Source organism: Diabrotica undecimpunctata, chromosome 10 (assembly GCF_040954645.1).
Source record: "Diabrotica undecimpunctata isolate CICGRU chromosome 10, icDiaUnde3, whole genome shotgun sequence".
In the NCBI taxonomy this organism is placed as follows: Eukaryota; Metazoa; Arthropoda; class Insecta; order Coleoptera; family Chrysomelidae; genus Diabrotica; species Diabrotica undecimpunctata.
This window is the reverse complement of record NC_092812.1, coordinates 49,911,853-49,927,680: the sequence shown is the minus strand read 5'-3', so window position 1 is coordinate 49,927,680 and position 15,828 is coordinate 49,911,853. Positions and strand designations below refer to the sequence as shown.

Sequence of the window (15,828 nt, the reverse complement as noted above, 5' to 3'; positions counted from 1 at the left end):
ATATATATATATATATATATATATATATATATATATAATATAATGCAAATAATAATTCTTTGCAAATTTTTTTTCAAGCTTTATGCTTTTCAAAACTTTGTGGAAAACGATCGTAAAATCTTTAACCCTTTCAGTTTCATCGCCGGATATATACGACATTAACCAGAAGTGCGGTGAGTCCCACCTGCGTAGTTTATTATGGTTCCACAAACCCATGGCCATGTATACACGGCAGTATAAAATTTAGTTCCGTTACCAGTCCCACTACCGCATTAATATGTCACTATTTGCATAGGCTTTTGCATACAACGCCGTGAAAAGATTCAGATCCATGTAAGATTGGTCATCTAGGGTCCATCGCCGTATATATGCGGTACTGTAAATGCAGGGAGTTAGGTATAAACAAAAATATTTCGGTACCTATGTTCAGTATTATCTGATTCTTCCTAGAGGTAACGTTATGCGCTATAGCTTCAAGTTCAGGCGCTTTTACTAATAAAAGTGGTTGTTCTAAACGCAAAAGGAACCATAATGAGTATGTTAATCTGTGTGGAAATGTGTAAAGATCAAACGATAACAAGGAATATCAAGCTCATGTTGGTCAATGCCCTTATTTTCCCATTGCTACATACGCAGCTTAAACATGGACTAAAGAAAAAATCGATAGGAATAAGATCGAAGCCTTCGAAATGTAGGTTTATAGAAGAATTCTAGGCGTGTCCTAGACAAAAAATTATACCAAACTGTCAATTCTGGAAGAGCTAATATAACAGTCAGGCTATTAAAAAAAGTAAAACGAGCATACCTAATTTATTTCGGCTAGAAGAACGGGGACCATGGAACTATTAGTAGCAGAAGGAAAAGTAGAATTCCGAAGACCAAGAGGAAGGACTCCAACACGATGGGCAGACCAAATGAAAACTCTGGTGGGAAAATCCCTACATGAAGTCGTCCCTATGGTACAGCATCACATCAAGTCAATAATTTTTAGAGTCACCACGCCCTGACAAAAGCTCAAGAAATGAGGAGGAGATGGAGGAGGAATCTGTGTGGACTGACACAACGTGAATATGAAAATATAATGGCGATATTGGACTCTGATGAAGAGCCCTTTATCGATAGTGGCAGTGAATATGAGCCCGATTTGGATGACGGTGATACCAGGGTTGAGGAGGTAAATGAATTGACATACCAAGAAGAAGAACCTCTGAACAGAAAACACTGAAACTTATATAGATAGAGAAAACGAAAGCTGTGTCAATGAAAATGCACTAAAAAGTGTGTTATCTCTAAATTGTATTAAAAAAAAAGAATCATTTGATATAGGTTCCGGGGCACGTGTAGAGTTCATATAAGACAAATCGGATGTTTTAAGTTATTTTTTGTTGTTCGTTAATGTCGATGTAGTGGAAGTAGTTAATTTTAGCTGAAACCAATAGATATGCTTCCAATATGTATGGGTCTAAAAAAACTGAAATGGAAAGAAATTGACGTAAATGTTACTAATTATTACTAACAGGGCATCATGGAAAAAACAAGTTGAGAGAAAATTGGTCAACGCATGCTTTACTACATACACCTATATTTTCTCAATTGATGTCAAGGAATCGTTTTAAAGCCATCCTTAGCATGCTACACCTTTCAGTCAATGCTGATCAAAAAGAAACCGATCCTTTTCAAAATCTGTGTTTGATAAAATGACATTATTGTTTCAGAAACAATTTTATGCGTCTGAAAACCTCGTTATTGGCCAAAGTTTAGTCCTTTTCAAGGGATGTTTACGATTTAAACAAGATATTAAATCAAAACGCTATTGTTTTGGGATAAAACTTTTCCTATTGTGTAACTGTAAAACGAGATACGTATTAGATGTAATTGTTTACCTTGCCAAAGCTACTCAAATAGAACAATTTCAAGATCTTGGAATAACTGGATCAGTGGTGACACATCTTATGAAGCCATATTTAACTAACGACCTTTTATTGTATAGAGATAAATAATACACAAATCCCACTTTATGTACATACCTATTTGAACAGAAAACAAATTCTTGCGGAACAATTCGCCCTAACCAAGAAATGCCAAAATTAACAGTCAAATTAAACAAAGGCGAGACTGTCCCGATGTAGTGAACACTTGTTAGCTATTAAATGGAAAAATAAACGCGAAGTTGTAATGCTAACTATCATGCATCAAGATCAAATGCTTATGTTGGATACGGTAGATTTCAAGACAAAAGAGCCTATAACAAAACCGGCATGTGTCGTGAATTACAATGCTCTATGGGTACGATAGATAGATCTGACATGATGCTCAGTTTCAAGGAATGTTTAAGAAAGACCATAAAATGGCACAAGAAACTATTCCTCTATATGGTGGATCTCTCACTTCTTAACGCTCATGCGCTTTATTAGACAAAAAAAGAACAATAATCTCTGGCAGATTTGAAGTAGAAAATCAAGGTGAAATCTTTGACTAGAGATCCTGACAGGCTCTCTTGTCGACATTTTCCTGCTACAGTTTCAGATTAGAAGGTTCAGACGAAAAAAGAAAGTGAATTCAGATATACATATGTGCAAAGTGTGACGTTGGTCTGTATGTAACTCCATGTTTTGAACTATACCAAACGAAGCAAATATTTTAATTATTACTTTTTCAAATAACTTTGTTTTTTTGTTACTTTAACAAGTTTCATTAGCAAATTTGTCTATTTTTTATACCCGCTGTATACATGCGCCAGTGGGTCTGATAACAAGAAAAAATCCTTGGAATTCTGTGACATGCATAGTGCTTTAAGCCTGGGACCTAAAGGGTTAATAAAAACCTAAATTACGTGATTACGTGACTAAAACCTGAATTGTGTGCAAAAAGACCAATTTTCCATTGCTTATTGTTCAGTATATTGTGTAGTTCATTGCTTAGTTTAATTCTGTTTATCCAGTCGTAGGCCACTTTAAGTTCTATAGCTGCTAAAGAGGCTGGTCTATTTTTGACCATTATTTTTAAATGGTTCTAGGTGGATATTTTGATTTTACTTAATATTTTCTCTACCTTTTTACTGTTGCTCAACCTCTTGGCATTTACCAACAACTCGCATCCAGAAGCACACAAGTTTTTTTACTTTTTCGAATATGTATTCATAATATTTGTTGTTTGTAAAATTCACGAATGTGTGTCTCTCATTCTTGCATTGAGTTAATCTCATACTCTGCCTCTTTCCTGCTCCAAGGTGAGGCAGAAAATTTTAGTAAAGGAAATTGATAGTAATCGAATGACAATATTATCGAAATGGTAAATAGAGTTTTTATAATATACGAGTATTTAGAAGGCGTAGCGAGGTAAAGAAACGTCCGGTATCGGAACTTTAACAATCGTCAAAATAAATAATAATACAAGAAAAACTTTCAACAGAAACATAATAATAGAACTTTATAATTATACAATATAAGTCTTTACTGTTAACAGTTTCTTATTTATTACTATTGGTGCACTTTCAGGCATGTTTTAGTACAAAAAATATACAAATCTAATTTCGGGACAATAATTGCTATAATTGTATATTCGTTTAGATGAATTGTGATAAAGATATTGTTCTGTTACCAAAAATATCCAAAAATGTCCAGCCTCCAACAAAACAGTTACACACTGAAAAATATGTTTATCACAATACACCCTGTACATTCCAGACTGACTTCTTATATTGCACGAAAAATAGATTTCCGTACGTTTTGCATTGTTTTTTCCTACAACCATTAAAAATAAAACTTCATCTGGGTTGTACGAAAAATCTTGTAAACCTCATAATATTATTTCAGACCGGGCAATTTTACCTCAAATCTATAAACAAAATGTGTTCTCAATAATATTTTTCTAGACGTAATTATTGTCTTGTTAGGAAACTTTATCCGTTTGAATTGTTTATAGAAATATTTATTGGGTTCCAAATTGCTCAATGGAAACTCATCAACTTTTAATCGGAAAGAGACTCTCCGCTGCTGACTTGTCCCGCTATCTTTCCTCAGGTGCTTTTCGCTATGGGGCAACTCTAAGGAACTTACTGTCAAACTTTCAATAACGGCAGATACGGCAATATGTCTTTAAAGCACAACTTTACGGCATACATTTATCTATTGCATATGGGTATTGGCCTAGTTTTAAAAATATTTACAGTAGAAGTCAAAGTGGTCTTATATATCATAATAACAATGTTATTATTGTTCTAAAGCTATTTATATAGAGAACGATTTCCGAAGTGGAAATCGAAATGTCAAATAAACTAATTTTAAAGTAAAATTATGGCTTATTCCCAACTAAATTGTAAATTTCAATAAACAATGTTATTATTTCTTTAAAATAAAAGTTTTACACGGTATGAAGCTTGAAATAAATGTATGTAATATTGAAGAAATACTCCGTGTAAAAAACATTAAGTCTATGTCAAGCTTTTCGCTAAATATTGATTTTTCAGGTATTGTCGTTTGATAGCGTTTGGAAGTCTGGCAGTGAGATCCTATCGATGAGATTGCCCCGATGCGGCTCGCAAATATTGTCGGCAACGGATTGTCCTAGATCTTAATCAATTCATGGAGAAAATAACACTATACTTTGGACTAAATGTTCTTCACTCCTTCTTACTTACAAAAGTTAATGAGGGCAGATAGTTAGACTAACACTAAGATAAATAATTTTCTTGTTATCATGATATGATGCGGATATCTCTTCTAGGAAAGCTTAGGAAACATAGAACTTCCTCCATAAGTTAATGTGGCTTTTACTAGAGCATGTAAATATGGTGGCATAACATCTACCTAAGATCTATTTGTTTCTAAATACTTATGGCAGATATCCACTGTAACCGTCCTAAAAAAAGAAAACAATACCATCATTACTAAATAATACGTAAAGAAATAGTTAAACATATAATTGCAATCTGCTACAACAACATCAAATTAACCACTCATTTGGTTGTAAAAAACCGATAGTCACAAAAATCGTTGTTTAAAGTATAAATTTACTTAGACATAAGTTTTCGTATAAGATTTCGTATTAGGAATAATTGACTCATAAATCTGTACATATTGTTGTGGTATTCAAAATTAAAGGGTAAAAATGTTAAATGTACGAGGAAATCAATATTTCAGAGATTATAGAAAATAAAAAAAAATACTCCGAGCTGCCTGGAATTAACCAAAGGTAATCTTAGTCATAAATAATCTTTTGTATTAATATAACAAGTGAAATAGTGCGGGTACAATGAATAGAAGTTAACGATGGTTTTTCCCCATAAGCCATAAAGTGTTCCGTAAGCCGGATTTGCGCTATGAAAAGGACAATAAAAATAGTTAATAAATAAATGATTGTTCGGAATATGTAAATACCCAGTAGAAATTAAGTGTCCTTGTAGAAATAATATGAATTAGGAAAGTTTGTAGGTATTTCTGATTTTATGTGGGAGTGGTATGCAAATTTCTGATTGGCCGAGAATTTGGAAAGTGGTGATGGGTGTGTATAATGAGAGGTTGGATGAATGGATAGAGGAGCTGAGAGAGTCAGTTAGTTCCAGTTTCTAAAGGCGAGTGGTTGGTTTTTGAGGTGGTATCCAAGGATAGTAAGTGATAAAGAATAAGTTGTGAGTTGGTGAAGTAATTGTGTCCGACGGTAGCTGATGTGGTACAAGTTTGTAAGTAAACTTTTCCTACTTGTATTCTACGTATCGCTGTTTCCATAGACAGGGAACAGCTCACGTTCCCTGTCTATGGATGAACTATTCCATGATTGGTAAATTCTGCTTCGCAATAAAATAAATTAATATTAACTAGGCTCTCATTGTGGTAGTTTTTTGTGATACCTCTTACCAAAAACTATTCAAGCAAAAAGGTTCGCTAGGCAGTTCTTTTGCAATTCTCATTCATACTGAACATTGTGATCAAGGAAGTTTTTGACCTCTCGCCCTACGCGAGGTCTCTGTCTTGGCTGAACTGTCCTTAGGAAGCCTGCATGATCCTTTGAGAGGTGTCACCGCTGTAGTCAAACTCAGACTGAAGGTAAGAAGCAACGAAACGTCACTTCGTGCTCTTGGCTCAAGAATACCGGTCAATTGCCATCTAATGAGCAAACGATTACCTGAGCACCACAGGTAGTGTGAAACCAGGTAGACGGTGATTAAATCTATTTTTTGATATGATTTCAGCTTGAGTCTAGTCAGCTTGAGTCTAGTTGATGCCAGTTCTAGATATCTTGCAAGGCTCTTGTACGTATCAGTTTTGTTCTAGAAACCCAGAGATACATCTAAATACCAAAACAGATAAGGTTGCGACCGAGTTTCGCAACTGACCCACTTTCATCTATGTAGTATATTAGCATAACTAATAGTAATTAATATGAAAATGCCACAAATAAATAGTTTTAGGATCATAAAAGGCAATGTGAATGAAAACCAAAACAACAGACGCAGTTAAAATTATTCTAAAGCTAATATCAATATAAGCTGAAGACAAACAAAAATGTGACCTAAAATTTTCATTAAGGAAATTAAAAAAACATTTATATTTTACAGATTTAAAAAATAACCAAACACAATTTCAAACATATTCACCTATAGTGTCCTATATTCACATATAATGTCTTATTTAAATATGGTAATAATATAAAGTACTACTTACAGTAAATGAAGTATCAAAAATTGTAGGTCTATATGTCCGAGGTCGACCTGCGCTCCGTGTGTACGCTAAATCGGGCACCATTCTGAGATTCATCGTTCTAGATGGAGGTGCCATCGGATTAGGGAACGAAAGAAGTCCTGGTTTCTGTAAGTTTTCTTCGTCAGGGTCAAAATCAGGTTCGTCTGCGAGATATTCATATGTATCCATATATCTGAAAACATAAAAATATTTTTTATTTTATTTGATTTGTTATATTTGGGTGTTAATAAAAAGAATCGCTAAAGATGATAAAATTCCTGGGAGTCTAATTACGATGTTGAGATCGAAGAACATCAGACGCTACGGCTGAATACAGGCTGAATGATGAAGAAACGGGAGCTTGAAATGACGTCATAATATCATGTTGATGTATCAATTCAAATATGATAGGTTGAACAATACATCGAAGCAATAACCAGCTTTTTCAAAAAGATGTGAACTTTTGCACATATTATATAGTGCAAAGAACGGAAAACGATATTATTAGATCGTTTTCGTTCATGGCCATCAAAGTAGATGGGACCTTTGTAGGCACTACTATTAAATATCCATGTCAACGATCTATATAATCTCAATACTGAGGGGAAAATAGTAAGTTTTGCCGATAACCTTGCAATTTTATATAGCGCAGATCATTGGGAAGATAATACAGAATAAAATTAAATTTGATTTGCTTAAACTAATAAAATGGTTTAATTATAAAGGTTTAACAATTAATTATGAAAAAACGTGTGTTGTTCTGTTTTGTAGTTAAAAAGTAACACTACCTTCTTATAGTTATATAACAAATAAAAACATGAAGGGAAATATAATTATAAAATCAAGTAACACTATAAAATATCTTGGAATAAAAATTGACTCTCATTTAAGATGGGATGTCCATATAGATCAATTACCAAAGTGTTTGAGAATTTCAAAGTTTAAATTTCTCAAATCTAAAATAGATTTAAAATATTTAAAAATAATATGTAGTAGACTTCCTCTATAACGAGAACTGAAATGGCAGACTAATTATTAGTCTGCCACCATAGCCATTATAAGCCATTCGGAGCAATATAAGATGCTAAATATTGTTTGAATGACGTTTTTGAAAAAAAAGTTGTTTACTTTTATTGTCAATGATATAGGTTCAAACAAAAAATCTGTATTCTGTAAATCTGTATTAAGCGTATTTTCAAGGATAACATAAACTATTGCTTCTGCAATTGGAAGAAGTCTGTCATTTTTACTGCTTCAAATTGACTAGTATCATTCTATCTATCATATTTTCTAAAGTTGATTTAAATTAGTTAGAAAAAACTAATCTCATTTATTATTCTGTGATACTAGAGATTTGCCATGTATCTTGCTCCAAAAATATTTAATCACTTGCCCAACATATACAAAATATATATTAATACTCTTATTTCACTAAGTTTAATACATTTTCCGATCTGCCTAATTAATAATGATTAAAATTTAAAAAAGAAGAATATTTGCAATAGACTGATTTATTATATTCGTTCCCCCATACGAGGGCTTCCCTCTCGTATGGGGAAAAACAAAAAAAATCGATTTACCAAGATGTCTTCCAAAGTAAAAGTAGTTCTAGAAGAAGCCCAAAAACCGCCAAGAAGGAGAATAAAAAATTCTGAATCTCTTGAAGAATCTTTTATTGATACGAATTCATATCACTCTCATATATTCTTCTTCTAATGGCGCTACAACCCTTTGTGAGTCTTGGCCTGCTTAACAATGTTCGTCCATTCTGCCCTGTCGGATACTTTCCTTCGCCACTGCCTGATGTTCATGGTTTTAAGACCCCTCTCTACGTCGTCTATCCATCTTTTACGGGGCCTTCCTCTTGTTCTGTTTTCTTGGGGCTTCCATCTCTGGACTACTTTTACAGCTCGATTATCTGGCATTCTTTCTAGGTGACCAAGCCAGATTAGTCTTGGTACTTTACACATCTAACAATATCTGCGCTCTGCATTAGTTCATCCAGCTCGTGGTTCATTTTAATTCTCCACGAACCATCGCTGCATTGGGTTGGTCCAAATCTCATATATTACAGCTACCAAAATTTCCTTTTTACGAACAAGACCTTGAAGTTCTGATAGACAAATCAACCATTATATTGCCCTCGTATTCAGACTTGCCAATTTTAACTAATCTGATATTTAAATCATACTAAGCAAATTAGGGGAATATTTAACAATTATTTATACAGATGGATCAAAAACCGTTGAAAGTGCTGGTTTCGCATGTTTTGTTTCAAATACCAATTATGTTGAGAAATATCGAATTCCTGAATGTTGTTCTATTTTTACAGCCGATGCTGCTGATATACAGAAAGCACTAACTTGGTGTACCACTAGTTATTGTGAGAACATCGTAATAGTATCAGATTCTCAGGCAGTATTACAAGCTATTCGTAGCCATCCAGCCATCCAAGTTTAGTAGACTTCAAGAAACCATTACTTTTCTATTAATCCATGCTTACCAAAAAATATTCATCATTTTAATTTTAATTATAATAAAGTACATTCCTCGTTTATAATCCGGCTAAAACTTAACAAGGCCTCTTTCCAGAGTATCTGCTTGGAATCAATGAAACTCTCTTGTAATCGTGTAATAATAAATCTATCGGAGATTTGAACCACTTATTTTTCGATTGTCTTAATCATAGGGAACGGACTCGGAGCATATATTTAAGTTTATTCGATCTCAATATTAGCCTACCAGTTAACATCAGCAATCTGTTATCTTATTCTGACAAATCTATATCTGTATCCTAATATAATCTATATTCTAATCAAGTTTATAAACGATTGTAATATAAAAATTGAAACATCCTTATAATAATTTTCTGTGTCAAAAAGATTCTCACACACACACACACACACACATACACACACACACACACATATAAAAAAATTATTAATATACATATTATACAATGTTTGTAGATTATTATACACCTACATAAATATAATTAAATATCGTTACACACTATTCCCGTGTTCGACCGACCGTGAATAGGTTTTAACGGGTAATGAGTAAATGTTTTTTTTGGTTTTTGAGTGACAAATGTAAAATTAACATGTATGTAAAAAAGCTACTAATTATAATTCTTTCATATATATATATATATATATATATATATATATATATATATATATATATATATACATATACAATAAAAGCCAATATAGGGCGTGCGAGAACAATCCGGGGATGGGACGCCTAAGAACACTGATGAAATCCAAAAGTAATAAGGCCCACAGTGACGTATGGTAGTAAAGTATGGACAATGAAAAAAGCAAACACGGAGAAAATGATCAGAGCTATATATGGAAGCAAAAACACGGTGGAAGGTTGAGTGTGACGAATAAACAGGTACCTAGAGCAACTGTATAACGAACCAAGCATCAGTAGCTTCACAAAAGCACAGAGAGTGAGATGGATGGGGCACATGAGAATAGAAAGGAAGATGATGACAAAGATGATTCTAAAACGGTACTTAATCACGAAAAGAATGAAAGAACGACCCAGACAAAGGTGGTTTGATAGCGTACAGGAATATCTCAGAAAAGAGGGAATTGATGGTTGGAGAGAAAGAGCAGCCAACAGTGATTAATCAAGGAGAATAGTAAGTTAGCCAATTTAGTAGGAAAGGAGCATGATAAGAAGGATAAGAAGCCATCCCATTTAATACAAGTACAAGTATATATTTGCACACGCAATACTACTCTTTTAAAGTGAAGCTGATTTACAACGTATGCTGCGCCAACAAAGAAAAATTGCATGGTTACTGGGATGTAAATTGGAGCTGGAAGGTCAGATAATAGAACACGTGATGGCAGTTTAAATATCTAGGAATCACATTATCTAGCTACGGAAAGCTCGATACGTGCTTCATAGCTTAAAAGTTAACCGAGCTATGAGTAAAAAATCAATCACATATTTTAAGAAATATTATAACGCTGGATCATCGTAAGATACACATAATGTGCTATTAAGGCACACATATATACTTTCACCCATCCTTACAAACCAATAAGGGTTGTTTTTAAGTTGAAATAAAATTAATTTATTATATTTTGATAAAAAAATCATTGTATTTAAAGTTTCAATAGAAAAAAAATACAACTATTCGTAAAGAAATCTAAATTTATTGTCACTGTATAATTAAATAATTCAAAATTGCTCGAATATACAATATGATTTTTTTATAGGGGTCGTTTTCACCCCTAAAAATGAAAAATCAACCAACGCTACAAGTCCAATTTTGAAGTGGAGGGTAAGTATAACCTAAATCCAAATTTCCATGCAAATCAGTGAAGACAAGATATTCAATGACATTGTTTTAATTATAACTAATCTAGGGGGGTGAGATTTAGGGGATAACCTCTGATAAAATCTTAAATTATGTTGTTTAATGTTAATTAATATTCATTCATTTTATTAAATGATAATTTGAATCAAATACCCGCTTTAATTTACAATTATATGATTTTTTTCAATAGAGGTAATTTTCACCGTTAAAAATTAAAAATCAACCAACGGCAACCGGCAACCAACAAGTCCAGGAGTAAGAACCTAAATTCCAATTTTCATACTGGTCTATTACAGTAGTTACAGTAGTAAGAGAACTGCCACAAAAAATAGTTTCAGAACTATAATTACATCTGAAAAGGGATAAATATTAATGTAATTCAAAATTATTGTACCTGCAGGAATGTTATTATAAAAATATATTTATTTGTATAAAATGGAGATGCTAAAACGACAACAGCTAATTTATACACCTGCAAAAAAAACGTCTAAAACTTTAAATTTGCAAAACTTTAAATTTCCGTCGTTCTTTACTTCCTTCAATAATTCATATTATTTAATGAAATAAAGTCAGCGACAGCTTGTTAAAGTTAAGCGCTCTCTGAAATTTCATAAAGAATAAAGAAATGCGGAAATTACCACATTGTTTCTTTTAGCTTTGTCGGAAAGTTGTGAACTTCTTAAAAAGCTTAAATTCTATATCTCAAAAAGTTTTGTCCACATACTTAATTTAATTTTAAGTTCGAATAATTCACTTTGTTGTTTCTTTTTACAAATTCAAATTATTACGGAAAATACAATGAAAAGTATTTTTGTTGTTTCAACTTCTAAACATTACATTCCTTCATTCCTTTATATATATATATATATATATATATATATATATATATATATATATATTTATATATATATATACAGGGTGTTTCAAAAAAAGGTAACTCTGTCTCTAGGGTAGGTAAAAAACTGAAAAATAATTGGGGTTTGCTTAGTAAAAAATTTTTGTAACGCCATCCGTTTTCAAGATACAGGGCGTTGAAGAAAAAAATTTTTTTTACGATTTTGCCGAAAATACTGGCAACATTGTAATGAAATTTTATACGAATATGTTTGGAAGCTGATACATCCCATGAATTTGTTTTTATATCTGATTCTCATAGAGGGCGCTAGTTACACGGATCGTACTAAGTATTAGTAAATATAACTTTTTTAAGAGTATAACTATTAATCAAAATTTCAAGTAAACTTTAAACATCATTCAATTTTAAAAGAAAAAGGTACTCTTGGTAAAACTCGATACTGTGTACCGTTTTCGTAATATTTTGATTTGATCAATCAAATCAAATTTACAGAAAATAAGTCACTTAAATCAAATAAAATGGCATAATTGTATAGATTTGTAAATAATTTCAGATGTCTGTTTCAACTAATGGCAGGGACCTAAATAAAGACAATCAAAAGAACTTACAATCATTACTTATGTAGAATACCATTAAAAAAAGAGAGGTGGACGAAAACAGAAGTAACAATATTTTTGGGCAAACTATTACCATGCTTCAGCAAGTGTTGCTAAAAATGAAAAATAATCCACTTTTTGGAAGCGGAAAACTTAACAGTTAATGGTTAATATGAGATTACATTCAAATTTTGATGAATAAATTGTCAGTTGGAAAACATAATCTTCAGATATATGTAATATTCATGAATTTTCAGTAAAATTTTTTCATTTGCGTTAAAAATAGAGTTTACTATGTCAAGATTTATTATGTTAAGCATTTGAATTTAATTTAGAATCCGTAGACAAATTTTATATCACTTTCTTTAGTCTTACAGCCCCAAATCTATTTCTAACTTTTAGCCTACCCGGTATGTTTTAATTTGATTAAATAGAGACTTACCCATGGGTCTTCTGTTTCCCGGTTGCTAATTCTTTAAGTGTCGCAGCTCGAGCGGCTGCTTCTTCGCTCGCTCTTTGTTGCTCTAGTTCACGAGCCCGTTCTGTTTTAATTAATTCCTGAAAGTAAAAGTGGAGTTTCATTAAACACAATTTGTGCCTTTAATGGAAGTGATATTTTGTCAAAATCCTGTAAAAAGACCCTTTCTGTCTAATTTTACAGGAATAATAGTTAGGAAATGTTTATTTTGTAATGGGTGTTTATTTTTACCGCTGTAATTGATTACAACGAACGGTTCACTAAAATGCACAAGTTTCATAATTATTTTCCAACTTAATATTCCCACACGTACCATTAAGTTACTTTATTATATTGTTTATAAGTGACTTTATTATACATACAAATATTGTTGGTAAACACCATTACAAGTAAAAAATGGGTTTTTAATATTGGTATGTTCAAATATCTTTTAATTCTATATAGGACTCTGTGACATTTATCATGTAATAACCAGCAAACCATTTGAAATATCAACGAAATTGTGGCAAATAATGTGCTGCTGTATTGCTTATAAAAATTGCACTTTTTGAGACATTTTTTACAAATACTCTAAGCAAATAATGGTTTCTGAAACTTAAAAATTACTTATAGGAGGTGTTTTTTTATCGAACAGTATTAAGACAGTTAATATAAGAGTAGTCCAATCTTTTGAATCATGAAACATAGGATGTTCGTTGTGATGTTCTAGGACAACGATGTCTCGTACCAAAAAATTTGTACAAATGAAATAATTTAGGTATCTTTAACCTTTAAACGAGACTTTGCGAATGAAAATTGCTCCACAAACACATAAATTATTGCAAATTTAGTCAGAAAATGAGCTTTTTCTATAATTGTTAATACCTTTTTTAATAATTATTAAAATCATTTGAAACTTTATCAATTGTGAGATTTTACAAATATATCGAAAGGTAGATTTAATTGGTCTAGTCTCTTACATGATCTAATAAACACTTTACACTTTAAATAGTAACAATGACAATTGTTTTAAAACTAAGGCTTACGTATCAACTTTAACAATTAACAACCTATTTTCAAAAATTAAGGATAAAATAGGAAAAGATGAGCTTAGTAATATTGTCTACAATATTCTCTGTTCTTTATGTGATAAGTCGTACTTTAGTCAAACTACTCAAATCTAGGATCACTCTTCATAAAAGTGATTAACGCCTTCATCTAGACCGTTATGAATGAGCTAAACACGTCCATTTCGCTGGTCATTCTATGGACTTTGATAATACCACCGTTCTTCATCAAGAACATAACAAATTCAGAAGAGCATTTTTTGAAATGTTCTAAATTTTTCTAAAAGATTTCTCTATCAATGTTCAAGTTGGTATGAAGAATCTGAGTGATATATAAATCTTCTCTTATTCAGATCAGATACAGCCATATATCAAGTTTACATAACTCCAACTTGACTGAGAACACATAGTGTGAATCAATAATAAGAATTACAAGATATAATACACTGATAGGATACAATATTCCTCACTACATTTACATAACTTTTGGTTGCTAGTTTAGTTAACAATTTCAATAATAAAAAATCCATTTCCATCCACATAAATTCCGGTTTCGACCTGCTAACCTTAAGTCTTGAAAAACTTAAAGCCTTCGAGATGTGGCTATACAGAGGAATCCTAAGGATATCTTGTCCGTCCACTCATGGACGGACAAGATAACCAACGAGACTGTAATACGAAGAATGGGGAAAGAAAGAGAAGTGATGAAAAAAGAAGTGAAATCGATCAAATTATCATTCAAACCTTCTACAATATAGCCACCAGTACGAAAAACTACAGACATACAAAACCAATGGGCAAGAAGCGATTAAAAAAAAAATCAGAACTATTTGTTCAACATTTAGCAACAGAATTCCAACCACACAACAATGAAGAAGATCAAGAAATTATTAATTATTTAAATTCAGAACTACCATCAGTAAAGCCCATGAGACTAAAAACGCTAAAAGAACTTAAAGAAGAAATCTTGGGACTGAAAATCAAAAAGTCAACAGGAATTGACCTAATAACACCAAAAATGCTAAAATTATTGCCCAAAAAGGGTATAGTGATCCTAACATATATATTTAACACAATATTAAGGTGTAATTATTGACCTAACAATCTAAAAATTGCAGAAATATTTTTATTCCCAAAACCAGGAAAGGATCCAATCGAAGTCTTATCTATCTATCAGTCTGTTACCAACAATCTCCAAATTACTAGAAAAACTTTTAATAAAAAGAATAGATCCGGACTTTACTGGCGCAGACTGGATACCAAATTGTCAGTTGGGATGTCGACGAGAACACTCAACTATCCAGCAATGCCACCGAATATTAAAATCGATTCCGCATTAGAAGAAATGGAATATAGCCCAATGGTAATATTAGATTTAAGTCAAGTATTTGATAAGGTTTGGCATAAAGGACTTTATAAAATTAAACAAATCATACCACTATTCTTTCGAATACTTACATCATACTTAAAAAACCGACAGTTCAGAACAAAAGTAAATGCGGAATATAATATATTCCGCAATACCTCAACATCAAGTTATCAGAAGACTAGACAGCCGTTGGCCAACAGACCAGTAACATAGATACGTGATTCTCTCCCTGGAGAAGACCACATCACGCCAGAATCAAGGGACAGGACCTAAACTTATCACATAACTTATAGAATACATTTTATTCTGATTGTTAATTTATTAGTTATATTGTTCTGAAGCTATTTTCTTGTGGCATTTTAAATTAATTACTATTTAAATGGGAATAAGCCACAATTAAAGGTTAAAATACGTTTATTGACGTTTCAATTTCCACTTCGGAAATCTTTCTCAAAATACAAACA

The 15,828-nt window shown here is 32.1% G+C and overlaps 1 protein-coding gene across 1 annotated transcript in view; it reads right to left on the bottom strand.

The window, feature by feature from the left end:
- The window catches only part of LOC140452394 (uncharacterized), a 172,624-nt gene continuing 156,796 nt past the window's right edge, over positions 1 to 15,828 (bottom strand). Inside the window, exons 4-6 of the mRNA XM_072546617.1 lie at positions 12,914 to 13,029; positions 6,663 to 6,873; positions 1 to 4,860 (exon numbers count right to left, since the gene is read on the bottom strand). Coding sequence (XP_072402718.1) covers positions 4,834 to 4,860; positions 6,663 to 6,873; positions 12,914 to 13,029 — 354 coding nt within the window. The 3' untranslated portion in view covers positions 1 to 4,833. The remainder of the gene's footprint in view (positions 4,861 to 6,662; positions 6,874 to 12,913; positions 13,030 to 15,828) is intronic.